General features: G+C 53.8%; 3 protein-coding genes across 3 annotated transcripts; 2 read left to right on the forward strand and 1 right to left on the reverse strand.

Annotated features, from left to right (window-relative positions):
- The first annotated feature begins 2,352 nt into the window (after positions 1-2,352).
- Positions 2,353-4,330, forward strand: F5Z01DRAFT_667187 (peptidase C14, caspase domain-containing protein). Its single transcript, XM_046264271.1, has 4 exons — positions 2,353-3,115; positions 3,168-3,606; positions 3,954-4,123; positions 4,172-4,330. The coding sequence occupies exons 1-4, from the start codon at positions 2,704-2,706 to the stop codon at positions 4,195-4,197; spliced, it is 1,047 nt and encodes a 348-aa protein (XP_046114100.1). The 5' UTR covers positions 2,353-2,703; the 3' UTR covers positions 4,198-4,330.
- A 4,566-nt stretch (positions 4,331-8,896) lies between these two features.
- F5Z01DRAFT_678088 (Transglutaminase-like superfamily-domain-containing protein) lies at positions 8,897-10,810 on the forward strand (the record flags this gene model as incomplete). The annotated part of the gene is made up of 3 exons (XM_046265420.1): positions 8,897-9,466; positions 9,516-10,588; positions 10,636-10,810. 3 exons carry the CDS (start codon positions 8,897-8,899, stop codon positions 10,808-10,810), a joined length of 1,818 nt encoding a protein of 605 aa, XP_046114101.1.
- Positions 10,726-12,675, reverse strand: F5Z01DRAFT_425705 (uncharacterized protein). The gene is made up of 5 exons (XM_046259641.1): positions 12,179-12,675; positions 12,038-12,132; positions 11,880-11,982; positions 11,445-11,829; positions 10,726-11,394 (listed from the first exon to the last, which is right to left on the reverse strand). Exons 1-5 carry the CDS (start codon positions 12,521-12,523, stop codon positions 10,859-10,861), a joined length of 1,464 nt encoding a protein of 487 aa, XP_046114102.1. The 5' UTR covers positions 12,524-12,675; the 3' UTR covers positions 10,726-10,858.
- Positions 12,676-13,342: the final 667 nt, after the last annotated feature.

Here is a 13,342-nt window from a genome sequence, read left to right on the forward strand (position 1 = left end):
GAAACGTCGATCCGGGACGTCGGGACTAAATAGCTACTATGCACAGAGTCGTACCTCGGTACGTTAAACTAAAGGATATGGCTTGACGCAGACTTAGCGCGAGGCAGTTGCACAAGCATGTCTGAGTTGAACGACATGTAGGTGGGGGCACCCGGCGATCAAAGTGGTCAATGGTTGGACATGAATCTACATTGCTTCGACGGATACCCTTGCGCTGCTGAAAACAACATTCCCACCCAACGTGCAGGATCGGACAGCTCGTGCTGAGTGGAAACCAATAACTAGCATCGTGGCGAAGCATATTTGGGGCTTCTACGGAATACGGAGTACGGATGCGCACGCTTCTGCAAGGGCGGTGACGCAGGTCGCCGAGCGGACAGACTATGGCTTGACGTCGCACAAATGGCAGTGCGTGCAAACAATGAATGATGTTGTGGGTGCAGAGGTTTCGTTAAGTCCGTAATTGAGGTTGGTTATCTCTCTTTAAACGCAGTGGCCTGCTGTCGCACGTAATGAGTTGGCAGATGAAGGTGAATTGATTGGCCTGACGTTCACATTCAGCTCTCGGTTCTCCCGTCGCCTTGCCTATTCGGGCGCATATGTATCTGCCTTTTGAGATTGAACTGGCATCATCTCCCGAGACCTTTACACAATTGATGCTATGCTGATTCTCTGTGCTTTCATCAGGGGTGGATTAGGCACGAAGTACTGCTCACAGTGCATGTCAGATTGTTGTGTTCTGCATCGTGTGTCAATTAATTACTGCTCATCACTGCCTCAACTCCATAGCTGAGGGCTCGGTGTTGCCGTCTCCAATATATGCACAGAGCCCCGAAAGTTTGGAAAGCAACACCGCAACACCCTATGCGCATCATATGGGCTCGCTCTGTTTTTGGAAGTCAAGCTACGAATGCTTTGCATCAGCGCCATGATTGTCTCTACATTCTGTCTGCAAGCTAGACTAATGGACGCTGTCTCACAGTAAATTGTACACCTGCATGACGGTGTGGGGTGTAATGAGCGTTGACGTGAGAGTAACAATAGCCGCCTGGATGTGAAGGCTTCGATGCGAGCAGCCTCGGGCGACGCTGTCCATTAATATTGGCTTGCAATTCTTTCTTAGAGCACAATGAGCAATTGGGAAAGACATCTCACAATCTACCGGGGGACTTGCTGGACATTGCATTCCTATGGGCAAGAGCTGCCGGGCCCCGCCTGGCGCCGATGCGGATTGATGATGTACGTGATGTGATATGATGTACGCGTAACTGCAATTGACAAATGACAGCATGGGACTGGCGTCTTAACGACTGGACTGACGACAGCGACAGTGTGCACTGTGGATGGGGAAAGTGCCCCGTGAGTGTCGTAAGTGAGGTACTAGTACTACCAGGTACACTACTGCCTGGGTCCTGTAGCAGGCGGCATGACTGCCGCGTTTGGCCATCGAGGTCTCTAGAATTAATTACTACCACCTGAGCAGAGTGTTTCTTCTGCTCGCCGTAATGTAATTATGCCCATCTTGCGAGACGCGATCCCAGCTTCGGTGAATAAACGCCCACGTCCTGGCTGAATCCTTGTCGCGCGGCTACTTTTGTGCCCCCTAGGCCCCTACGGAGTCCGCGCGCCGGGCAGCACCGCTGGAACATGGTGGCGGTGGGTGGTGGCCAACGACATGGAGACCTGCGCGGCCTTGCGACCACAGCGACCCGACGCACGCATACTCCACCACCTCATCGTCGACAAAGCACACGCCCCGCTGCAGGCTGGGACAAGCCCGCCCAAGCCTCCGCCTCTCCATGTCCTCTGAGAAACTGTCCGCGAAATCATTCCCTAGCGCATGACAGAGAGGGAGTCCCAGCCCTGTGCGCGACAGACCCTCGGATTGTAGCCGCAAGCACATTCTGACGTCGAGTCTAGACCTCCACAGCTGGGCAGCGATCATCCCAACCCTGCCTCACTTACTTCGCCTACACTTGAGCGCGCTTACGGGCTGTCTCTCCGCCATCCCATACATCCTATAAAGAACCCTCCTCGGCATCAACCTCCAATTTTGCCATCGAGCCGTCCACATAGGACTCGCACCCACCCTCTGCCCGATTTGGCCTGGGTAGTCGGTCCATCCAGAAGCCACGCCGCAGCCTTGTCCGGCGCATCCTCAACCAGCACGAGTACGATCCCGGTCCGCGCTCTGCAACAGCGTCGCGAGTACACAGTTGGTCCTGGCTAGTTCTACGAACGACCTCGCGAACCGGCTGTATACTACAACAATCGCAACAGCCTCTCATGTCAGGCTACCCAGGCTACAATGCTGGGGGGTACGGCGGCCCGCCTCAGCAGCCTCAATATAGCCAACAACAAGGAGGCTATTATCCGTACGCAGTCCCAAATCCTGGGTCTTTTTGTCAGAGCATGCTAACCTCCGCTCAGACCTCCCCAGCCGAGCTACAACAACTACCCTCAGGCCCCTCCTCAACAGCCGCCGCCTCAAGGCTACCCATACCAGCAGCCGCCACCGCAGCAACCCTACGGATATTCGGTACGCTCCTCGATCACAAGTATACGCCTGTTTGAGCCCAGTGGCTGATCCATGGTGTAGCAGCAGCAGCCGCAACAGCAGCAATACGCCCAATACCAACAGCAGCCGCCAGGACCCAAATACAACACCAGACCTCGTAAGCCTAGCTCGAGCTGCCCAATTCCATGCTGCATGATGCTGACATGTACTTCCCAGAGTCCGCGCAAGTACAGCCTGGGGCATACGGTCGCCCTGGCGCGCCTCCCGCGCCGCCCACTCAGCCTCAGCATTTTGGTCAAGGGGCCCCTCAGAACTATGCCTTCCGATACTCAAACTGCACCGGTCGCAGAAAGGCTTTGCTGATTGGTATCAACTACTTTGGCCAGCGAGGACAGCTGCGAGGCTGTATCAACGATGTCCGCAACATGACTGCGTACCTCGTCGAGCATTTCGGCTACCGAAGGGAAGACATGGTCATCCTCACAGATGATCAACAGAACCAGATGAGCCAGCCGACCAAGCAAAACATCCTGAGAGCCATGCACTGGCTCGTCAAGAATGCGCAATCCAACGATTCGCTATTCTTCCATTATTCCGGTAAGTAATGCTCTTTGGGGCATGGCAGTACCGGGAGATCTAACATGTGTAGGCCACGGAGGGCAAACACGAGACCTGGATGGCGATGAACCAGACGGTTACGATGAGGTCATTTACCCTGTGGACTTCCGCCACAATGGTCACATTACCGACGATGAAATGCACAGGATCATGGTCCGACCCTTACAGCCGGGGGTCAGGTTGACAGCCATCTTCGACTCGTGTCACTCTGGCACAGCCCTCGATTTACCGTACATCTACTCCACGCAAGGTGTCCTCAAGGAGCCCAACTTGGCCAAGGAAGCTGGCCAAGGACTCTTGGGCGTCCTGTCATCTTACAGTCAAGGTGACCTGAGCGGGGTCGCCAGTAACATCATGGGATTCATCAAGAAGGCCACCAGCGGCGAGGAAGCGCACACGAGAGCACTCGCTACGAAAACATCGCCGGCCGATGTGGTCATGCTGTCGGGCAGCAAAGACGACCAGACATCGTGGGTCTACCCTCTTCCCCCGTACATTGACACAATTTCCCTCCCTTGTGACTTCCCTCCTCAATACCCATACCCTGCGACGCCTTACAATTTCTTTCCACTGTACCCTTGAAATCATGTTTCGCACGTATCTGCCCCAGCAGGCCTGGCGCAGTTGTTTGGATACGGAAGACATCCCGGCCGATGGACCGTCGATCACAACTAGATAGCTATTGTTCTTTCACCTGCCTTGCGCGTCGGGTTTGCAGCCACCACGGCTGTGTCCTGACGTCCAAGGCGACGGGCTACGTTGGGACCATGCCACCGTCCACTCGACTTTAGAGAATCGTTGCTAATCTGCTGCATAGTGCCGACGCTACCATTGCTTCCCAGGCCACCGGGGCCATGTCATGGGCTTTCGTCACTGCTCTCCGCAAGAATCCCCAGCAAAGCTACGTTCAGCTCCTCAACAGCATTCGTGATGAGTTGGCGACAAAATACACCCAGAAGCCCCAACTCTCCTGCAGCCACCCTCTTGGTAAGTCAATGTTCATGCAAGTCATCGAGTATTTCCTAATGAGCACAGATACCAACCTGCTGTTTGTAATGTGATTTGGCGTTTGTAATTCACCCTGTGGTACATAAAGAGTCCGCATATGCGCTCCCGGCGATGGATGGACAGACCGAGAACTGGGTAGGCACTTTGTGAGCTGTCTCAATTCAAAGTGACAGGAGTATTGGAGAAATCAATGTAATGCTATTCACAGTTTCAAAAGGCTGCACAACGCTCGCCAGCGCTGATTCCAAGACCCAAAATCACCCCTGATACTCCATCCCTTCCAAACGCCGCGTGGAAAACGAGAGCCGTACACAGTCATCCCAAAGTCGTATCACTCAAAAGACAGGTTCTTCCTCCACGCGTACCACTTTGAGCTGCCGCCTCACTTTGCTCTTCTTCTGCTCCTCTGTCGCAGCAATGAGCTTCGCCCGCACCTTTTCCTGTTGAGACCAATTCTTGGCCGATATGCGCATCCGGGCGACAAACCGCGCCATGACCAAGAACGACTTGAGCGTTGGCCGCGTCTTCTCCTGGTTCTTCTTGAGATGAGAAGGCAGCGCAAGAGGTTGCCGGTTGCCGAGCAGGTTGGTGCGAAGATGCTCCAGGTCCCGAAGTTGCGCTTTGTTGCTGTAATGCTGTTAGCCATCTGACTTCCCGTGCAAGTTGTCCACGACAAGGAGGGTACATACCATGCATTGGCAATGTCAAGCTGAAGCTGAATGAACCGCTTCGCATATGCCGCATCACAGCGCAATGACGCCTCTCTCTCCCAGCGAGCTTGCATCCATTCCATCTGCATAACGAGCCCCCTGAGTTCCTTTTGGTGCCTATCCTCGGCACTCTCAGCTGCACGGACGAGAGTGGACATGGCTTCATCTGAAGCATGGGCTCCCTTGGCGGGCACGAGTGCCATGTCGTCGGCCTTGTGTGACCGCTGCGCATCTCGCTGGAGCTTTTCGGCGCTCATACGGTAGGCAGCTCGCTCACTCCTTGCACGCTCGAGTTTACGACGCAATGAAGCCTCTGCGGCAACGAGGTTGTCAATCGTCCGTTGTTGCTGCTGGACGTCGTGCTCCAAGTTGGCCGTCTCGGCCACGCTCTGCTTGTAAGTAGCGTGCTCAGAACGCATGCGCTCCAGCTTGCGGCGCAGAGAGCTCTCCGACGCAGTCAGTGCATGGATGACCTCCTGCTGTTGCTGGTACGCGTCATTCTCAAGATGCTCGGCTTCCGCAGCAGTCTTGCGGTATGCTGCGTGCTCGGCGCGAGCTCGCTTGAGTTGCTGGCGGAGATTTGCTTCAGAGGCAATGAGAGCATCAATCATCTCCTGTTGCCGCTGTGCATCACTTTCCAGATTCTCCTGCTCCAGCGCCTGTTGGCGATAGCTCGAGTGCTCATTGCGGGCTTTCTCGAGCTGCGTCCTGAGTGCGGCTTCTGAAGAGAGGAGTTTGTTGATTGTCTCCTGTTGCTGATGCGCCCTGTTCTCAAGATCCTCGACTTCTTGGCGTGATTCGTCGAGCATTTCCTCGAGCAACACCTTTTGGTCTTCGAGATCCTCGAGCGATGCCTTGGCCTCGTGCAACTCCTTACTCTGTCGGGGCGATGGAGGGCCACTTTGGCTCACGCTCTTGATTTGTTGCTCCAGGTCCCTCACCTTGGTCTCTGCCTTGTCAAGCTTACTCCGTAGCTCACTCAAGGCATCGTCCTTCTCCCCCATGAGTCGAGTCTTTTCCCTGAGCTTTGCGTTCAGCTCATCAACCTTGTCTTGAAGCTCCTCGACCCGTCCCTGGACCATGCTTTTGTCCTTTGATGCAGACAGGCGGTTGCGTAGGCTCTCGAGGATTTCCTCCTTCTCAAGCAAGGTCCTGTCCTTCCTCCTCAGCTCAAGCTCAAGACCCTTAATGTTCTCTTCCAATTCGTCAAAGCGACCCTGGCCCTTGATCTTCTCCTTGGCTGCTGCAAGTTTGGCTTGTGTTTCCGCTAGGATCTCTTCCTTGTCAGCTATGATGCGATCTTTTGCACGTAGCTTGGCCTCAAGATCGCGGATGCCATCCTGCAGACCCTCCGCCTCGTCCCCAGCAGCAGCCAACTTGTTGCTGATCTTCTTCAGGTCATCGGTCTTCTCGTTCAATGCCCGATCTTTTCTCCTGAGCTCGGCTTCTAGATCGGACACTTCCTGTTGCAGCTTCTCGAGGTGTTCGTGATTATCGGCTTTTGACGTAGCAAGGCTGAGTTCCGCACGCAGGCTGTCCAGACTTCGCTCCAGCTGTTGAATGGATCGGTCTTTCCTCTGCAATTCTGTCTCCAAGTCCTCGATGTCATTCTCAAGCTTCACAATGTGTTCGCGGTTAGCTGCGTCAGCTGTGGCGACCCGCAGCTCCTCCCGCAAGCGGCTGACGAGAGTTTCCTTGTCTTTTAGCGACTGGTCCTTCGCCTGCAACTCGGTCTCCAGCTCTTCAACAGCGCGGTGAAGATCCTCCAACTCTTCGTGGTTGTTTGCTTGGAGCCTTGCGTTCCTCAGCTCAGCGCGGAGCTGCTCCAGTTTGTAGTCCTTCTCGTTGAGGGCTAGGTCTCTCTCCTTGAGCTCAGCCTCGAGTTCCTCAACATTGTCTTGAAGCTTCTCCAACTCATCACTGGCGGTTGCGTCAAGTCTGGCTTTCTTCAGCTCATCCCGAAGATCCTCAGCTGCCTCTTCATTCTCGGTTGCGATGCGTTCCTTGTCTCGTAGCTCCGCTTCGAGATCTTGGATCTCTTCTTGCAGTTTTTCAAGGGCGTATTGTCGATCGGCCGATTGGGATTCGGCATCCTCGAGCTTCGGCCTCAAATCCTTCAACGCGGCATCCCTCTCCTGCAGGCGGGTACTCGTTTCACGCAGAGTGGTCTTGAGCTCGGTGATTTCATCCTGAAACTTGTCGAATCGACCTCGGTCCTGTAGCTGGTCTTCAGCCGCCGCCAGTCGATCTTTAAGGTCGTCGAAAGCATCACTCTTCTCGTCGAGTAAGCGCTCCTTCTCGCCCAGTTCTGCTTGTAGGTCCGCAATGTCGTCTTGGAGCTTCTCTAGCTCTTCGTTGTTTGTCGCTTGTTTCTGCGCATCACGCAACTGCTCTTCCACTTCTTCTGCTCGTTCTTTCTCGTTCGCTAGCTGCTCCTTCAATTCAACCACTTGTTCGTTGAGATCTTCCAGAGCGTCGTCGCGTTCGCTGATAAATCGGTCCTTCTCCCGCACGTCGGCCTCGAGGTCGGCAATGTCGTCCTGTAACTTTTCGACCTGTTCCGACCCCTTTTGTCCTTCGTTGAGCTTGTTCCGAAGGTCTTCAATCTTGGCTTCCCTCTGCTCCATTGTCTGGCGAAGTTGCTCCATTTCTGCACGCAGGTTCTCGTCGGCATACTTGCGCTTGGCTTTCTCGTGTAGCGCGAGCATTTGCTGCCGATAGTCTTCCAAATCCTTCTCCGCATTGCTAAGATGCTTCTTGTACTTATGCAGCTCCCTTTGCATGGTGACCTTGTCGACTTTCAGTTCCGTGTTCTCCTTTAGGGCAGCTTCACTGAAGCCGGGGCCAGCCTTGCGCAGCGCTTCCTCGAGGAAATGGATCTTGAGCTTGAGTCCAAAGTTCTCCTTCTCGATCCTATCGATCACGTTCTCCTGCTCGCGCAGTGAAAGAGCATTTCCGTCTTGCAATGGTCCCTTGTCGGCGCCACCTCGCCGCCGAGGAATGGCTACTGGTGTCGAAGCAGGACTGCTGGTGGCTACTTGTGGGAGTGTCTGATCCATGTATGACTCGTTGCGCGAGCCTGTGTACATGGAGGCGTCCATTGGGGGAAGGGCGGTCACGTCTGCTTCGTCTATGCGATTCAGGGCCGGCGTATTGGGAACAGCACGGCCGTTTTCCTTGCCTCTCATTACGCTGTTCCGTGTCGCAGACTTGAGCAGAGGCGTGAACTCGGCGCCACCTATACTCTGCGGCATGTTGAATTTGTCGGAGAGGGGCCCTCGCTGTCGTGGCGTTCGCAGGTTGACCGCGCTGGTACGCCCGTTGCGCATCTGCTGCAGAAGGTTGCCATCTTTCGCAGGCGACACGAAAGAGGCCTCTTGGGATATATCGGCAAAGTCAGGTCGCTGCGAGAGGTATGTTGCATCTCCTATGTTGGTTCGCGGTGTGTCAAGGGCACCGCCCGTTCCCGGGTGTGGCATGCTGCGTCCTAGACGTGCGAGTAGTTGTCGATCAGATAGTTCTCGTGGCAAGGCGAATTCGCTATTGCACCGTCGTGAATATCGTGCATCCCTTGTCGTGGCTGTCGAAGAGTGGCTCGTTTATGTTAAGATACTGACAAATGGGTCGAGAATAAAAATCATGCTAGACCATGAGCGACGGCGAAGAAAAAGGGTATCGCGGAATTTGTTAGACAATGAGAACCTAAGCGCAAGGAGCACATGCTTTGGAATTGGACATGGCATTTCGTGATGGAGCGCGTCAGATTGTTTACATGGTTTCCCTTTTTGGACTAGTGGGCCCAGCGCGACGCTAGTCAGATTGTGCACACAAGGTTGCCCCTCCATTTCCATAATCGGGTCATGCATTAATATTATGTCAATCCACCGATGACCTTGAGATGACATTTGGAATTATTCTCATCTTCGTTCAACACGGCACTCTATCTTTGTGACATGTTAGCGAATTAGTCAGCTGCTCAATCACGCTTGCATGCCGTCGAATTGCTCTCATTCTATCCCTCATTCATGTCGCCTCGGGTACGATGACGCTCAACCAGCTACCCGACGAGGTCTTGCAACAAGTACTCCATTACGGCTCGCCCGAGGACACCCTCTTCAATTTGAGGCCTTTGAGTCGGCGCTTTAGGCTCTTGACGCATGAGCCACTGTTGTGGAGGCACTATTGTGCGACGAGCTTCAGGCATTGGAGTGAACACCACGCCTTTCACAGGAAACTGCCACAGCCTGCATCCTCTGTGGACTGGGAAGCTTTGTTTGTCCTGCGCAAGAAGCAGAACATCCAGGTGACGGGCTGGTTTGAGCACATATTGCAGACGTCCCAGGGTCGTTATGAGCGGTACGGCCTGATAGGTGCTCTTGGGTACGATGCCAAAGATGTTCTATTAGAACAGTATGCATGCGAAGACGAAGTAGACGATCATCTGGCTCGCAGATACTATGCAGAATCTCTGATCCGCGCCATTCACCGCAACATCGCCATCGAGCAGTGGCGCATGCTTGCGAACCCGCGTGAACCTGACCCGCCCCTTGAGAAGGTGTTTGGCGCCTTTGATATGTTCGTCCTTGGCGCGGAGTATGGCGACCTCGATGATGTGAGTTGCACGATGGCTGGGTAGCGTAGTAATTACTAATGGTTATTAGATCTCAGACATGCTCGATCATCATGCGCACAGCTTCCGAGAGGCTCACCCTGGGCTGGCTGGTATGACGGCCAGGTCCAGAGCTCTGGCCCTGGTTCGTTGGGTCCGATCTGAGAACTTGGTCGGCATGGATGACCAGCTTCACAACTATCGCAACTTGCGGAATTGCCTTCTAGGTCAGGCTTTGCGACATGAGGAACACGAGTCTCTTCCTCTGATATCGAGCGTCATATACTGTTGTCTGGCCCGAAGAATCGGGCTGGATGCGCAGTCATGCAACTTTCCCGGTCATATATTCACGGTTGTCTCGGCAGCTCAGGGGTGTTCGCTCAACAGCCCGCCACATGGGGCTGGAGGAAGTGATGAGGAATGGCAGGAGCACATGTATCTTGATCCGTTCGGTGCCGATGAGGAAGTGTCGGTAGAGTATCTCAAAAGCAGATTGGCGTCCATGGGCGAAACGCAGGGAACCGATGCCTATCTTGCGCCCATGCATGTCAAACCCTTGCTCAACCGACTTGGACACAACATCAGCGCTACATTCCGCATCGCGACAGCTCATCAAAGCCCCCAGACCCCTTTGATCAGTACTCTCATACGGAGCAATCACCTGTCCAACGTCAGCACCTGTCTCTACGCTACCATGTGGTCAGCCCTCATTGTTACGCCATCCATATCCTGGGGCGAGCTAGACTTCTTCTTGGGTCAATTCGCCAGCTCATGGCCGGAGGACGTTTGGCTGGTGCGAAAATACCTACGTCAAGGGCATCACAGTAGGGCGACAACGGACGGAAGCTGGGAAATCCTCAACGAGATCGACGCCCGTGATCAGGCACAGCCCAAGCCCAGAAGTCTGAGGAACCACGCTGAGCGGCAAGTTCAGGGCATCTACCCGAGATACCACGTCGGCGAAGTATTTACCCATCGGAGATACGGGTACATCTGCGTCATTACTGGCTGGAGTGATCTACTCAGCCGACGCCAAGCAGCGTCCGAAAGGCTGGGCGACCGCGGGCACGTTGGCGATATTAACCACATACGATTCAACGACGACCATACATATTACACATATATGTGAGGTCTAGCCCCAGTATGCTAGAGGAACTTGCTAACGTGGATAGACGGTTGGATTCTGAGGATCGCCACATTATCCAAGAGGAGAACATCATGTTGATCTCGAATTCGGCAAAGTTGAAAGGCGTAGACCTTCAAAAAGCAGGCAAATTCTTCAAGCGCTTCGATGAGAGGGCATGCAGGTTCGTATCGAATGTTCGGGAGCTTTTCCCCGATGATTGAGCCTTGTATACAAGCCCCCTTATCATAGCTTTGAGACCTGATCAAGCCTCATGAGGATACCATGCCCTCCAGAACTCCTTTCTCTGCTAGTTTCGTGACCCATCTGTGGAGCGTAGGCCCGTAGTTTTTCCTCCGTCCCTTGACGCGCTGCTCATCCTCTGCCATCGACAGAAGCTCCGCCCGATACTCGCCAACAGTGGCTTTCGTCTCCTTGACGATCTCTTCGTACAGTAGCTGCGCCTCGTCATCTGTTGCTACTTTCTCCAGGCGGTTATGAATAGTTTGCGGTACGGATGCTCTCTCCACTGTGTCCGCGTCAAGCCGGAGATCCGCGAGGAAAGACGGCAGCTCCTCCTCAGAAACCAACGTGGAGAGAGGTTGCCATGTTGCATGTCGCGAGCGAGCTGTGGTCTCAATCGCTTGCAGTGATGCGAGCCCCTCGGCTACTCGTGCGCCGTATAAAGTCAAAGGGTTCTGGCATAGCGCTTGGAGGCTGAACTGGAGTTGGCTGTCCTCATACTGAAGCATGCGAGCTTCGATTTCGGGGCGTGCAACTGTTGTCCAGTCGTCTGAATCCACAGGCCCTTGTTTAGGTTAGCTTTCATAGAGCGGATATGGAGAGGAAAGTCGTTACCCAGTTTGCGAGGTTTTGTCTGTAGCCCATCTAGTTCCCAGACGTGTCCTTGCCATGGCACATATGCGACGAAGTGGAAAGCGTAGTCATCCAGATTTTTGAGCTTCCGTTTCTTGGGCGCTGCCTTTGTCCGTGACTTCTTCGTCTTGGACGCTCTTGACTCATTCTCCAAGGACAGGTCTGCATTCAGATGGTCCATGCGGCGGGAGAAAGAGTTATGCGTACTCCGAATGAACTTGTTGGAACTGAGGCGATGACCACGCAGAGCAGTGCTCAGCTCTCGGGTTGATTCACGGAAGGACTCAAGTTGCGGGCCCAGGTCGACGTCTGGGGCGTTCATGACAATGTTGAGCAGTGCAACGGTGGCGCAAGCGTTGTGTATGGTCTGGGTATTCGGTTAGATTTGTTCCAGCAGATCTCGAGACGGGGAAATACCTGATTCGCAAACCATGGGCTTTCCTCGGAATCTTCTTGTTCCTCCCTTTCGTCGAGCATCGGATGGTATTGAAATAGAAACACAAGACCAAACACCGGTTTGCTGAAGGCAGACTCTTAGCGACCTTGAAGTTCATTGTTGTTCGCCGCGCACTTACGGCATCATGTCCATCAACGCCTGGTCCAGGCTGTAGACCTCTTGCACTTTCACATTCTTTACTCCCAAGTCCCGAAGAATGATGTTGAAGAACGCCTGCAAAGCCGTTAATACTGCCATGTTAGCTGATGAGACAACTCACTGGCTCCGACTCCAACTCGACCCATCCCTCCCACTCTTCGATCTCTGCAGGCTTAAGTGGTCGCAGAGCCTCTACCAGCAGGTTATCAGGCAACCGAGGAAGAGTTTTTGAAGGCTCAGCAGCCTTTCTCTTGGGATTCCGGCGGGTCTCTCTGGTGGTGTGTGTTGGCTCAGGAGGCGCGGGCTTCGTTACTGTCGGAGAGAGTCGCGTGGGCTTGATCCGGCGTGTTGACCGACGAGTCGGCGTTTGGTCAACTAGAGAGGCTGGACCATCAGGTTTTTCAGGCGACTGGCTTTCCGGCAGCGGTGGTGTTGGTGATTTCTCTCCCGTGAGGCTGAGCGCCATGATGAAGACGATGAGCTGGCACGGCTGCAGCGCGCGGTATGCGGTATGCGATGCGAACGAATCGTGACGATGTTCAAAGGTTTTCAACTTTTGTGCGAAACACGCCGCTTACCGAAGCGAAGTATGAGGTATTGCGAGTACGGAGAGGACGTACGCCTTAGCTGCTGATGAGCGAACGCGGAAAGGACTGCAGCGGGCGCAAGAGAATACTTGTCGGGTTTTCATGAAAGAATTCAACGTCGTTGTTTAGTTTACAGCCGTCGATTGATGAGGGGCTTGACTATGAATCAGCGTCAAGTGCTTGATGAGCCAGGGCCATATATGGCTGAACTCGCGAATACCGTCGATACCGTGGCGCCTGGCTGGTGGTGTGTGGCAAGGCTGGGCCTCGCGTGTGGGAGTGAGATTACACAAGGACCAAAAGGATCCATGGGAATTCTTATGGGAAGTTATTGATCTGAATGAGTTTAGGCCCGTGCCTCACTCCTCAGTCGTACCGAACCATATGGACAGAGATGCGAGGTTGAAGATCGGGCGCCGGCTCAGTGCGCTAGAGGGGCCTTAGGTCCGCAATAACGAAGAAATTTAACCTTAAACCCAATCGATCTCATGGACTGAAACGTCTTTTAGCTAAATCAATTCATTTAACGGTTCGTTTTGCTATATTAGGGATGTTAGTGAGAGTTTCGCTGAGGATAGATACTGATATTCCATGTCTAGGTTTGGCGTTGAAAAGCCTACCCTGCAGCTACCGTTACCGATGTAGCAATCGGTGGATAGTGTCGCACATATGAAAGAACCCTTCAAAAGACATCAGAA

Source organism: Emericellopsis atlantica, assembly GCF_019669845.1.
Source record: "Emericellopsis atlantica unplaced genomic scaffold F5Z01scaffold_41, whole genome shotgun sequence".
Lineage (NCBI taxonomy): Eukaryota > Fungi > Ascomycota > Sordariomycetes > Hypocreales > Bionectriaceae > Emericellopsis > Emericellopsis atlantica.

Bases quoted from the DNA above. Each gene is read 5' to 3' on its own strand.
- F5Z01DRAFT_667187 (XM_046264271.1), top strand. From the start codon at position 2,704: ATGCTGCATGATGCTGACATGTACTTCCCAGAGTCCGCGCAAGTACAG. The intron at 3,116-3,167 runs GTAAGTAATGCT...TAACATGTGTAG, and splicing joins GCTATTCTTCCATTATTCCG to GCCACGGAGGGCAAACACGA. The intron at 4,124-4,171 runs GTAAGTCAATGT...TAATGAGCACAG, and splicing joins CTCCTGCAGCCACCCTCTTG to ATACCAACCTGCTGTTTGTA.
- F5Z01DRAFT_425705 (XM_046259641.1), bottom strand. From the start codon at position 12,523: ATGGCGCTCAGCCTCACGGGAGAGAAATCACCAACACCACCGCTGCCG. The intron at 11,983-12,037 runs GTAAGTGCGCGG...GTCTGCCTTCAG, and splicing joins GCGTTGATGGACATGATGCC to CAAACCGGTGTTTGGTCTTG. The intron at 11,830-11,879 runs GTATTTCCCCGT...CCGAATACCCAG, and splicing joins GCCCATGGTTTGCGAATCAG to ACCATACACAACGCTTGCGC.